Genomic DNA, 12,636 nt, shown 5'->3' on the forward strand with positions numbered 1-12,636 from the left:
TCCCATATGACAGAGGTGGCGGGTTCAAACCCAGCCCCGGCCAAAAAAACCAAAAAAAAAAGAAGGAAAAAGCTAATACATTTAGTAGACAAAAAGGCAAAGAGTACAGCAGACAATCAACAGAAAAAAGTATAAATGACTCATATATGTGTGAAAAACTCCTCAATTGCATTGAATAATATAATGGACAAATGTGTATTAAAGCTGTTATCAGTTCAGATTGGTAAGAATAAAATAGTTTATATTTCACTATGCTAACAAGGTGTGGGAAAAGAAACACTCTTGTACATGGCTGGTGGAAATATAAATTACTATAACTTTTATGGAACATGATTTAGAAAACCTAATAATACCAAAATGCACATGCACTTCGAACCAGTAATTTCATTTCTATAAATTTATCTCAGAATTTTTCCCATGTATATGACATGAAATATTAAAATAGATAAACATTATTGAGTATTCATGATATACAGTCTCTATTCAACATCTTTATAAATACTAGCTAATGTAAATCTTCTAACAATCTGAGGCAGGCATAATTATTAGAAAATAGTTATTGGAGGAAAAAAACAGTTTTTAGACCTGAAGTAACTGAGGTATGGGGGTTTCTAAAATGAAACATCTCAGGCTGGGCGTGGTGGCTCATGTCTGTAATCCCAGCACTTCGGAGGCTGAGGCAGGTGGATCGCCTGAGTTCAAGAGTTTGAGACTATTTTGAGCAAGAGCGAGACCCCCTGTCTCCAAAAAATAGCCAAGTGTTGTGGCGGGCGCCTATAGTCTCAGCTACTTGGGAGGCTGAGGTAAGAGAATCGCTTAAGCCCAAGAGTTTGAGGTTGCTGTGAGCTGTGACACCATAACACTCTACTGAGGGTGACAAAGTGAGACTCTGTCTCAAAAAAATAAAATAAAATAAAATGAAACATCTCGTAGGCAGTAGATGTAAAAATAAAACACAGGTGGTCAAGCTCTAAATTTCCATGCTTTTAACAACTATAATATACTACCTCTCAACATGCACAAAGATAGTCATTGCATCATTATATGTAATAGTTATATAAGACAAACGTTATTTTTATGCAGTTAATTGCACAAATACAGTAGAACTTATGTAAGTTGACCACCCAACATACTGTAACAAAATGGTCAACATATGGAGGTGGCCAGCATAAGGAACTAGGCCTGCTGTACTGATATGTATATGTAGTGCATGTCTGGTCTAGGAAAATTAGTTCAACTTAAGGAGGTAGTCAATGCAGAGAAGTGGTCAATTATGGAGGCTCTAATATTGTATATATAATAAATTCCAAACAATGAAATACATACAGCATTTAAAATGAATGTCAAGGTTTCTTCCATAACTGACATAGAAGGATCTCCAAGACATTTTAGATGAAGAAAATAAACTGCAGAATAATGCATTTATTATTCTACGATGTTTGTAGAAATAAAGGGAAACAAATATTACACATGTGTAATCACATGTTTGTTCAGGCACAGGGTATCCCCAGAAGGACATGTAAGAAACTATAACACTGGTTACTTGAGAAGTGAAATGGTTGGCTGGGAAACAATAGTGAAAAAGACAACTTGACTTTTCACTTTTGTATAATGTCAATAAGAATAAGTAGAATAGGCTGAATTCAGTAGCTCATGCCTATAAACCTAGCATTCTGGGAGGCCGAGGTGGGTGGATTGCCTAAGCTAGGGAGTATGAGACCAGCCTAAGCAAAAGCAAGACCCCATCTCAACTAAAAATAGAAAAACTAGCTAGGCGTTGTGGTGGGCGCCTGTAATCCCAGTTACTCAGGAGGCTGAGGCAAGAGAATCACTTAAGCCCAAGAGTTCAAGGTTGCTATGAACTGTAAAACCCTGGTTCTCTACCCAAGGTGACAGAGTGAGACTCGGTCTCAAAAAAAAAAAAAAAAAGTTAAATAACTTCAAAAATAAAAAGTAGAACTTAAAAAAAAAATAAAGACACGTTGTCATTACCTATTACTTTTATTAATTGTACATATGGGTTACCCATACAAGCTTTAATATGAAGATATTATTCCATAGTTACTATGAGTTTGTTAAACTCTAGAACAAAGAATGGCTTATAAAGCTTAATGTTCACAGTAAATATGTGAGGATGAAAGCTTACAGAAAATAGTCTGTCATACCTGATATGTGCGTTACAATATCTTTTCGCATAGTCATTCCATGATCCAAATTTTTGTGGAAAGAGAGCTTCAATCTGCATGAAAAGCTGTAAGAATACCAATGTTCTTAATATGTTATAATATTTCCAACTAAATTATGATGATAACACCAAATAATAAAATAATACAAAGTAAAAAAGCCCATCAACCCATGAACAGACTAATAAAATGTGGTATATGTATACCATGGAATACTATTCAGGCACAAGAACAGATGGAGACTTTATATATTTTGTATTAACCTGGATGGAGTTGAAGAACATTCTCTTAGTAAAGTATCACAAGAATGAAAAACTCAGTACTAACATGAAATCAGTAGAAGAACAACTACATGCCCACAGACAGAAAAACAATTAAATTCAACTGGGAGTGGGGAGTGAAGGCAAGAGGGGAGACTGCCAGCGGACTGGTAAACTCTCACCTTATGGGCACAATGTAGGGTATATGGCACACCTCCTGGGTGAAGGGTTCAATTACAACTTGACTTTACCGAACAAATGCAAAAAGTGTAATCTAATCATTTGTACTCTAATATTACTCTGAATTAAATCTAAATTAAATAATTAAAAATTTATTTATTTTCTCAGTCGGTAAGGTGCCGGCCCCATATACCAAGGGTGGCGGGTTCAAACCCTGCCCCAGCTGAACTGCAACCAAAAAATAGACGGGCATTGTGGTGGGCGCCTCTGGTCCCAGCTGCTCGGGAGGCTGAGGCAAGAGAATCACTTAAGCCCAGGAGTTGGAGGTTGCTGTGAGCTGTGTGATGCCACGACACTCTACCAAGGGCCATAAAGTGAGACTGTCTCTACAAAAAAAAAAAAAAAAATTTATTTATTTTTGAGACAGAGCCTCAAGCTGTCAGCCTGGGTAGAGTGCCATGGCATCACAGCTCACAGGAACCTCCAACTCCCGGGCTCAAGTGATTCTCCTGCCTCCACCTCCCAAGTAGCTGGGATTATAGGTGCCTGAAACAACGCCAGGCTATTTTTTTTTGGTTGCAGCCATTATTGTTGTTTGGAGGGCCTGGACTGGATTGGAACCTGCCAGTTCAGGTGTATCCTTAGCTGCTTAAGCCACGGGTGCCGAGCCAGAATATCTACTTCTTTAAGGCTTCTCCTAATTCCTCACTCCCATCCATGCCATCTTGTTATTCAGAAATCAATATTACCTGTTTCATAAATATACATTTACACATTTTTCTATGTCTACATAAGCATATCATATATTCTTTTTTTTTACTTTATTTTTTTCATTGTTAAATCATAGCTGTATACATTAGTGCAATCGCCTGTACCCATTCTAAGATGCACCATAGATGTGGCCCCACCCATTACCCTCCCTCCAACAAAACCTCCCCCCTCCCTTACCCTTCCTTGGCCCTTTCTCCATAGTCTTGTGCTATAGTTGGGTTATAGTCTTCATGTGAAATCTATAATTTAGCTTCATAGTAGGGCTGAGTACATTGGATACTTTTTCTTCCATTCCTGAAATACTTGGCTAAGAAGAATATGTTCCAGCACCATCCATGTAAACACGAAAGAGGTAAAGTCTCCATCTTTCTTTAAGGCTGCATAGTATTCCATGGTATATATGTACCACAATTTGCTAGTCCATTCGTGGGTCGATGGGCACTTGGGCTTCTTCCATGACTTAGCAATTATGAATTGGGCTGTAATAAACATTCTGGTACAGATGTCTCTGTTATATTGTGACTTTTGGTCTTCTGGGTATAAACCTAATAAAGGAATTATAGGATCGAATGGCAGGTCTATTTTTAGGTCTCTAAGTATTCCTGAAAAATCTTTCCAGAAGGAACGTATTAGTGTGCATTCCCACCAGAAGTGTAGAAGTGTGCCCTTTCCTCCACATCCACGCCAACATTTCTGGTTTGGGGATTTTGTTATGTGGGCTACTCTTACTGGGGTTAGGTGATATCTCAGAATAGTTTTGATTTGCATTTCTCTGATGATTAAGGATGATGAGCTTTTTTTCATGTGTTTGTAGATCTTGCATCAGTCTTCTTTAGAGAAGTTTCTCTTCAAGTCCCTTGCCCACTCTGAGATGGGGGTCACGTGTCTTTTCTTGTTAATACGTTTGAGTTCTCTGTAGATTCTGGTTATTAGACCTTTATCGGAGTTGCAAATATTTTCTCCCATTCTGAGGGCTGTCTGTTTGCTTTGCTCACTATGTTCTTGGCTGTGCAGAAGCTTTTTAGTTTGATCAGGTCCCAGTAGTGTATTTTTGATACTGCTTCAATTGCCTGGGGAGGCCTCCTCATAAAATATTCACTCAGGCCGATTCCTTCAAGAGTTTTCCCTGCACTTTCTTCAAGTATTTTTATAGTTTCATGTCTTAAGTTTAAATCTTTTATCCAGTGAGAGTCTATCTTAGTTAATGGTGAAAGGTGTGGGTCCAGTTTCAATCTTCTACAGGTTGGCAGCCAGTTTACCCAGCATCATTTGCTAAATAGGGAATCTTTTTCCCACTGAATGTTTTTAATTGGCTTGTCAAAGATCAAATTACAGTAAGTAGCTGGATTCAACCCTTGGTTCTTTATTCTGTTCCAGACATCTACTTCTCTGCTTTTGTGCCAGTACCATGCAGTTTTGATCACTATGGATTTATAGTACAGTCTCAGGTCTGGTAGTGTGATTCCTCCTACTTTGTTTTTATTGCTCAGTAATGTTTTGGCTATTCGAGGGTTTTTCTGATTCCATATAAAACAAAGTATTATTTTTTCAAGATCTTTAAAGTATGACAATGGAGCTTTAATAGGAATTGCATTAAAGTTATATATTGCTTTGGGCGGTATGGACATTTTAACAATGTTGATTCTTCCCAGCCATGAGCATGGTATGTTTTTCCATCTGTTAACATCTTCGGCTATTTCTTTTCTTAGAGTTTCATAGTTCTCTTTGTAGAGATCTTTCACGTCCTTTGTTAGGTATACTCCCAAATATTTCATCTTCTTTGGCACTACTGTGAAAGGAATAGAGTCCTTGACTGTTTGTTCGGCTTGATTATTGTTGGTATATATGAAGGCTACAGATTTATGGGTGTTGATTTTGTAGCCTGAGACGTTGCTATATTCCTTGATCACTTCTAAAAGTTTTGTAGTAGAATCCCTAGTGTTTTCCAGATATACAATCATATCATCTGCGAAAAGTGAAAGTTTGATCTCTCTGACCGAAAAGTGAAAGTTTGATCTCTCTGACCCTATGTGGATACCCTTGATCGCCTTTTCTTCCCTAATTGCAATGGCTAAAACTTCCATTACAATGTTAAAGAGGAATGGAGACAGAGGGCAACCTTGCCTGGTTCCTGATCTAAGTGGAAATGATCTCAATTTAACTCCATTCAATACGATATTGGCTGTGGGTTGCTGTAGATGGCCTCTATTAGTTTAAGAAATGTCCCTTCTATACCAATTTTCTGAAGTGCTCTTATCATGAAGGGATGCTGGATATTATCAAAAGCTTTTTCTGCATCAATTGAAAGAATCATATGGTCTTTATTTTTAAGTTTGTTTAGGTGTTGAATTACATTTATACATTTACGTATATTGAACCAGCCTTGTGACCCTGGAATAAATCCGACTTGGTCATGGTGTATAATTTTTTCGATGTGTTGTTGGATTCTGTGTGTTAGGATCTTATTGAGTATTTTAGCATCTATATTCATTAGTGATATTGGTCTATAATTTTCTTTTCTTGTTGGGTCTTTCTCTGGTTTGGGGATCCAGGTGATGTTTGCTTCGTAGAATGTGCTGGGTAACAGTCCTCCTTTTTCTATATTTTTGGAAGAGGTTTAGTAATATAGGTATTAGTTCTTCTTTAAATGTTTGGTAGAATTCTGACGTAAAGCCATCTGGTCCTGGGCTTTTCTTTTTAGGGACATTTTGTATAGTTGATGCTATTTCAGAACTTAATATAGGCCTGTTCAACATCTCCAATTCGTTCTGGCTAAGTCTTGGTAAGTGGTGTGCTTCCAGATATTGGTTGATTTCTTTCAGATTTTCATATTTGTGAGAGTAGAGTTTCTTGTAGTATTCGTTAAGGATTTTTTGAATTTCTGAGGGGTCTGTTGTTATTTCATCATTACCATTTCTGATTAATGAAATTTGATATTTTACTCTTTCTTTCCTGGTTACGTTTGCCAAAGGTTTATCTATTTTATTGATCTTTTCAAAAAACCAGCTTTTGGATTTATTGATCTGTTGTATAATTCTTTTGTTTTCAATTTCATTTAATTCTGCTCGGATTTTGGTAATTTCTTTTCTTCTGCTGAGTTTGGGGTTGAAGTGTTCTTCTTTCTCCAGTTGCTTGAGATGTTCCATTAAGTTATTGACTTCCTCTCTTTCCGTTTTCTTGAGGAAGGCTTGCAGTGCTATAAATTTCCCTCTTAGGACTGCCTTTGCAGTATCCCAGAGGTTCCGGCAATTCGTGTCTTGATTGTTGTTTTGTTCCAAAAATATGGTGATTTCCTTCTTAATCTCGTCTATAACCCATGTATCCTTCAGCATAAGGTTGTTTAGCTTCCATGTTTTTGTATGGGTATGCAGGTTCCTGTTGTTATTTAGTTCTACTTTTATTCCATGATGGTCTGAGAAGATGCAAGGAATAATTTCTGTTTTTTTAAATTTGCTGAGGTTAGATTTGTGGCCTGGGATGTGGTCAATTTTGGAGTATGTTCTGTGGGCTGATGAGAAGAATGTGTATTCAGTTTTTTTGGGATAAAATGTTCTGTAGATGTCTGTTACGTCCAGATGTTGAATGGTTGAGTTTAAATCTAAAATTTCTTTGCTTAGCTTCTTTTTAGAGGATCTATCCAGGACTGCTAAAGGGGTGTTAAAATCTCCAACTACTACGGAAGTGAAGGAAATCGAGTTGCTCATGTCTGTTAGAGTTTCTCTTATAAATTGAGGTGCGTTGTGGTTGGGTGCATAAATATTAATAATTGAGATCTCATCATATTGAGTATTACCTTTAACAAATATGAAGTGTCCATCCTTATCCTTAATTATTTTGTTTGGTTTAAAGCCTATTGCGTTTGCGAACAGGATTGCAACACCTGCTTTTTTCTGCTTTCCATTTGCCTGGAATATAGATGACCATCCCTTCACCTTGACTCTATATCTGTCTTTTAATGTAAGATGCGATTCTTGTATGCAGCAGATATCTGGCTTGAGTTTTTGTATCCAGTCCGCCAACCTATGCCTCTTTAGAGGACAATTTAAACCATTCACTTTAATTGAGAGTATTGATAAGCCTTTCGAGAGACCGGTGGACATTTTTAATCCTTTTGCGACTGTGGAAGTTGGAATTTGATCAAGAATTTTTTGGGTGGGTTTACTTTTGTGGTGGAGAATTACGCTGGTCTTTATGGAGGATAGGTCTAAGAATGTCCTGGAGAGCTGGTTTAGTTGTGGCAAATTTCTTCAACATGTGAATGTCGTTGAAGTATTTAATTTCTCCGTCATAAATGAAGCTCAGTTTAGCTGGGTACAGGATCCTGGGTTGAAAGTTATTTTGTTTTAGGAGATTAAAAGTCGATGACTATCCTCTTCTAGCTTGAAAGGTTTCAGCAGAGAGATCTGCAGTTATTCTGATATTCTTCCCCTTGTAGGTAATGGTTTTCTTTCGCCTGGCAGCTTTCAGAATTTTCTCCTTCATATTAACTTTAGTGAAATTGATTATGATGTGTCTGGGGGATGTCTTATTTGGGTTGAGTCGTGCTGGAGTTCTGAAACTGTCTGCTATCTGAATTTCGGAATCTCTTGGCATGTCTGGAAAGTTCTCCTTCATAATCTCATGGAGAAGAGACTCTGTGCTTGTGAAGCCAATTTGTCACTTTCAGGGAGCCCTATAAGATGAATATTGGTTTTCTTCAAATTATCTGAGAGCTCTCTGAGAGACTGGTCTATTTTTGCTCTCCATTTCTGTTCTTCTTTGAGGTTTTGTGAGCGTTCAAAAGCTTTGTCTTCAATGTCCGAAATCTTTTCTTCTGCTTGCTCCATTCTGTTACTGAGGGATTCTACCGTGTTTCTCAGATCTTTGAGGGATGCAACTTCTTGTCTCGATGTGTCGAAATCTTTGGTCATTTGGTCTTTGAATCCGTTGAATTCTTGAGATAACTTTTGGAATTCTAATTCGATCTTATTTGCTATCCAGATCCTGAATTCAATTTCTGACATCTCAGCTATTTGTTTGTGCATGGGGTCTTGTGCTGTTTCTTCCCAATTGATCCTTGGGGAGTTGATCTTCTCTGATTATTAATATTGCCAGTTTTTCTGTTGATTTCACCTCATGATTGTTTTTCACCGTTGCCTCTGGCCGTCCTCAGAGTTGGGGAGGTGTCTCTCCAAGATTAGACCCCAGCGGGATCACTCTATTGTTGCTGGATCTTTGTAGGGAGTGACCATGTGTAGTTCCTCAGGGGCTGCTCTAGCTAGGGAGTTCTGGTTGTGGAAGCAGCTCCTGCGTGTGACACACCCAGATCCAGCAACAGGGCTGGGGGTGGTGTGCACGGTTCTGGGAGTGCCAGGTGCCCAGTGGCTTTGGCACAGATAGCCCAAGGCTCCAGCAGTCTCTGGCCAGGAGAGAGCTCTGCGCAGAGGCAGAGACGGCTCCAAAGGTCACGCAGCTACCAGAGTCCCTGTCCAGATGAACGGGCTAATGTGGAAGCTGGGAGGACACAGGAGGGAGGACGCAGGGTTGCATGGCTCCCGCAGTTCCTGGTCAGGGAATGCGGAGGCCCAGTGGGTGCGAGTCACCAGTTGGGGGTTGCTGCACAGCTCTTATGGAGGTCTGGGTGGCACCAAGCCCAGGAGTTTGAGGTTGCTATGAGCTGTGACGTCACAGCACTCTACCCAGGGAAACAGCCCAAGGCTCCAGTGTGCCAAAAACGTCTCACTCTGCCCCTAAGGATTAAGGGTGTAAGGCAGCTCAGTCCCCGCCTTTATTCTGCTCAGTCAGTAGGTTACTTTGACCCGCCCAGTCCTTGCTCTGAGACCCTGAGGGTGGAGCTTGCCGGGGCAGTTCTTTCACAATGGCTTCCTGTGCCCAGCTCAGTGGCTCAGTCTGGGGCCCCAGACAATGCCCAAAGTTTTCCACACTCCTGCTCAAGCTCTCCCCAAGGCAGTTCAACTGAATGCCACGTCCAAGAACACCGAAAAAGTTCACAGGTAAGGCCTTTCCGGTTTGCAGTCTCACTACTGCTTGTACTTATGGTTGCCGGCATGATTAGGTTGATCAAACACATGCAACCACTTGCCAGTTTTCCACTGCTTTTGTCCTCCTCTTGGGGTCCAGAAGTCCCTTGCTGGCTCCCTGTATCCTCAAAGGGATGATTATAGGCAGATCCAATCGGCCAGAGATGCCTGGAGTCTTGTCTCTCCAGACTCGCTGTTCCCAGTTGCAAGGAAGCTGTTACTCGGCCGCCATCTTTAATCTCGATCTATCATATGTTCTTTTATCCACATGAAGAGGATCCTATTATACCTACTACTGAAGAACTAGAATCCTGTCCCATAAAACATGTCTTAGACAATTTTAAAGTACAGATATATTTATTTTTATTTAGTTTAAAAAATTATTTAAACAATAATAATAAAGCATTTTTTAAAGGCTGAATAGTAAATTTATTCTAAAATATTTAAACAGACTCCTGATTAAAGAATTGGACATAGAGCCTGTTTCTAGCTTTTATGTAGTTATAAAAATTAATGACTTTATATAACTCTGTGTGTATATACATGACTATATACGTGCAGGTATATTATTCACATCTATATCTATAATCTGTCTATCTAGCTATTTCTCCATCCATCTGAATTTCCATTAGAGGAGTTATAGGCTATAGTTTTAGAAATAGAATAATTAAGTTTAAGAGGCTCGGTGCCTATAGCTCAGCAGCTAGGGCGTCAGCCACATACACCAGAGCTGGCAGGTTCAAACAGAGCCCTGGCCTGCCAAACAACAATGACAACTGCAACCAAAAAATAGCTGGGTGTTGTGGTAGGTGCCTGTAGTCCCAGTTACTTGGGAGATTGAGGCAAGAGAATTGCTTAAGCCCAAGAGTTTGAGGTTGCTGTTAGCTGATCAGTTGTTATTTCCCCTTTATCGTTTCTGATTGAGGTTACTAGAGATTTTACTTTTCTATTTCTAGTTAGTCTGGTCAATGGTTTATCTATTTTATTTATTTTTTCAAAAAACCAACTCCTTGTTTCATTAATTTTCTGAATGATTCTATTGTTTTCAATTTCATTAATCTCTGATTTGATTTTGGATATTTCTTTTCTTCTACTGAGTTTAGGCTTAGATTGTTCTTCTTTTTCCAATTCCGTAAGATCTCTTGTGAGATTGTTGATGTGCTCTCTTTCTGTTTTTCGAATGTAGGCATCTAAAGCGATGAATTTTCCTCTCAAACCTGCTTTTGCAGTATCCCACAGGTTTTGGTAGCTTGTGTCTTCATTGTTGTTATGCTCAAGGAAGTTAATGATTTCCTGTTTTATTTCTTCCTGCACCCATCTGTTATTCAACAGAAGATTGTTTAATTTCCATGCCTTTGGGTGGGGTCGAGCATTTTTGTTAGAGTTGAGTTCCACCTTTAGTGCCTTATGGTCTGAGAAGATACAAGGTAAAATTTCAATTCTTTTGATTCTGTTGATATTTGTTTTGTGTCCTAGGATATGATCAATTTTGGAGAATGTTCCATGGGGTGATGAGAAGAATGTATATTCTTTGTCTTTGCGGTGGAGTGTTCTATATGCGTCTATCAAGCATAGTTGTTCTAGGGTCTCATTTAAATCTCTTATATCTTTGTTTAATTTCTGTTTAGAGGATCTGTCCAGTTCTGTAAGAGGTGTGTTAAAGTCCCCTGTTATGATGGTATTATCAGATATCATATTGCTCAGACTGAGTAAGGTCTGCTTCAAGAATCTGGGAGCATTTAAATTGGGTGCATAAATATTTAGAATTGAAATGTCTTCTTGTTGTAGTTTTCCCTTGACCAATATAAAGTGACCATCTTTGTTAGTTTTATCTTTTGCATCAGTGTGGAGGTTAGGTTCTGTCCTTTGATTTCTGAGTTCTTACTTTGCTGCTGATCCATTGCGGTGGTCAGTGTGCAGAACAGGTTGAAGTATTTCCTGTAGAGCCGGTCTTGTTGTGGCGAATTTCCTCAATGTTTGTATATCCGTAAATGATTTGATTTCTCCGTCAATTTTGAAGCTTAGCTTAGCAGGGTACAGAATTCTGGGCTGAAAATTGTTCTGTTTACGTAGATTAAAGGTAGATGACCATTGTCTTCTTGCTTGGAAAGTTTCATTAGAGAAGTCTGCAGTCACTCTGATGGATTTGCCCCTGTAGGTCAACTGGCGCTTACTCCTGGCAGCTTGCAGAATCTTTTCTTTTGTCTTGACTTTGGACAGGTTCATCACAATGTGTCTTGGAGAAGCTCAGTTAGAGGTGAGGCGACCTGGGGTCCGATATCCCTCTGAAAGCAGTGTGTCAGAATCTTTGGTGATGTTTGGGAAATTTTCTGTTATAATATTCTCTAGTATGGCTTCCATTCCTCCAGGGCATTCTTCTTCCCCTTCTGGAATTCCTATAACTCGTATGTTGGAACGCTTCATAAAGTCCCATAATTCTGACAGTGAACGTTCTGCTTTCTCTCTCTTCTTTTCTGCCTCTTTTACTATCTGAGTTATCTCAAAAACTTTGTCTTCTACCTCTGAAATTCTTTCTTCTGCATGGTCTAACCTGTTGCTGATACTTTCCATTGCATCTTTAAGTTCCCTGATTGACTGTTTCATTTCCTTCAGCTCTGCTATATCCTTTTTATATTCTTCATATCGTTCATCTCTTATTTGATTCTGTTTTTGGATTTCCTTTTGGTTATTTTCCACTTTATTAGCAGTTTCCTTCATTGTTTCCATCATTTCTTTCATTGTTTTCAACATGTGTATTCTAAATTCCCTTTCTGTCATTCCTAACATTTCTGTATAGGTGGAATCCTCTGCAGTAGCTACCTCATGGTCCCTTGGCGGGGTTGTTCTGGACTGGTTCTTCATGTTGCCTGGAGTTTTCTGCTGATTCTTCCTCTAGAGTGATTTCTTTTATCTGTTTCCTTGCCCTAATTTTCCTTTCACTTCCTCTTGCTCTTTAAGTTCTTGTGCATGTGGAAGTTGTGGGCGGATTTAGACGGATTGAACACACGCGACCACTTGCCGGTTTTTCACTGTTTTAGTCCTCCTCTTGGGGTCCAGAAGTCTCTCGCTGACTCCCTGTATCCTCATAGGAGTGATGCTAGGCAGTTCCCACCAGCCAGAGATGCCTGGAGTCCTATCTCCCCAGATTCACGGTGCCCAGATGCAAGGAAGCTGTTACTCGGCTGCCATCTTGCTCCGCCTCCAATTTTGTTTTTTATTTAA

The 12,636-nt window shown here is 39.2% G+C and overlaps 1 protein-coding gene across 3 annotated transcripts in view; it reads right to left on the reverse strand.

Moving 5' to 3' along the window:
• Positions 1-12,636, reverse strand: part of ZRANB3 (zinc finger RANBP2-type containing 3) — a 368,725-nt gene that overhangs the window by 147,202 nt on the left and 208,887 nt on the right. For 2 of the 3 annotated variants that reach the window (XM_053596786.1, XM_053596788.1), the window contains exon 6: positions 2,166-2,251. The exons of the other annotated variant lie outside the window; for it this stretch is intronic. In XM_053596786.1, coding sequence (XP_053452761.1) covers positions 2,166-2,251 — 86 coding nt within the window. The remainder of the gene's footprint in view (positions 1-2,165; positions 2,252-12,636) is intronic. 3 annotated transcript variants of the gene reach the window in all.

Source organism: Nycticebus coucang, chromosome 7, assembly GCF_027406575.1.
Source record: "Nycticebus coucang isolate mNycCou1 chromosome 7, mNycCou1.pri, whole genome shotgun sequence".
Lineage (NCBI taxonomy): Eukaryota > Metazoa > Chordata > Mammalia > Primates > Lorisidae > Nycticebus > Nycticebus coucang.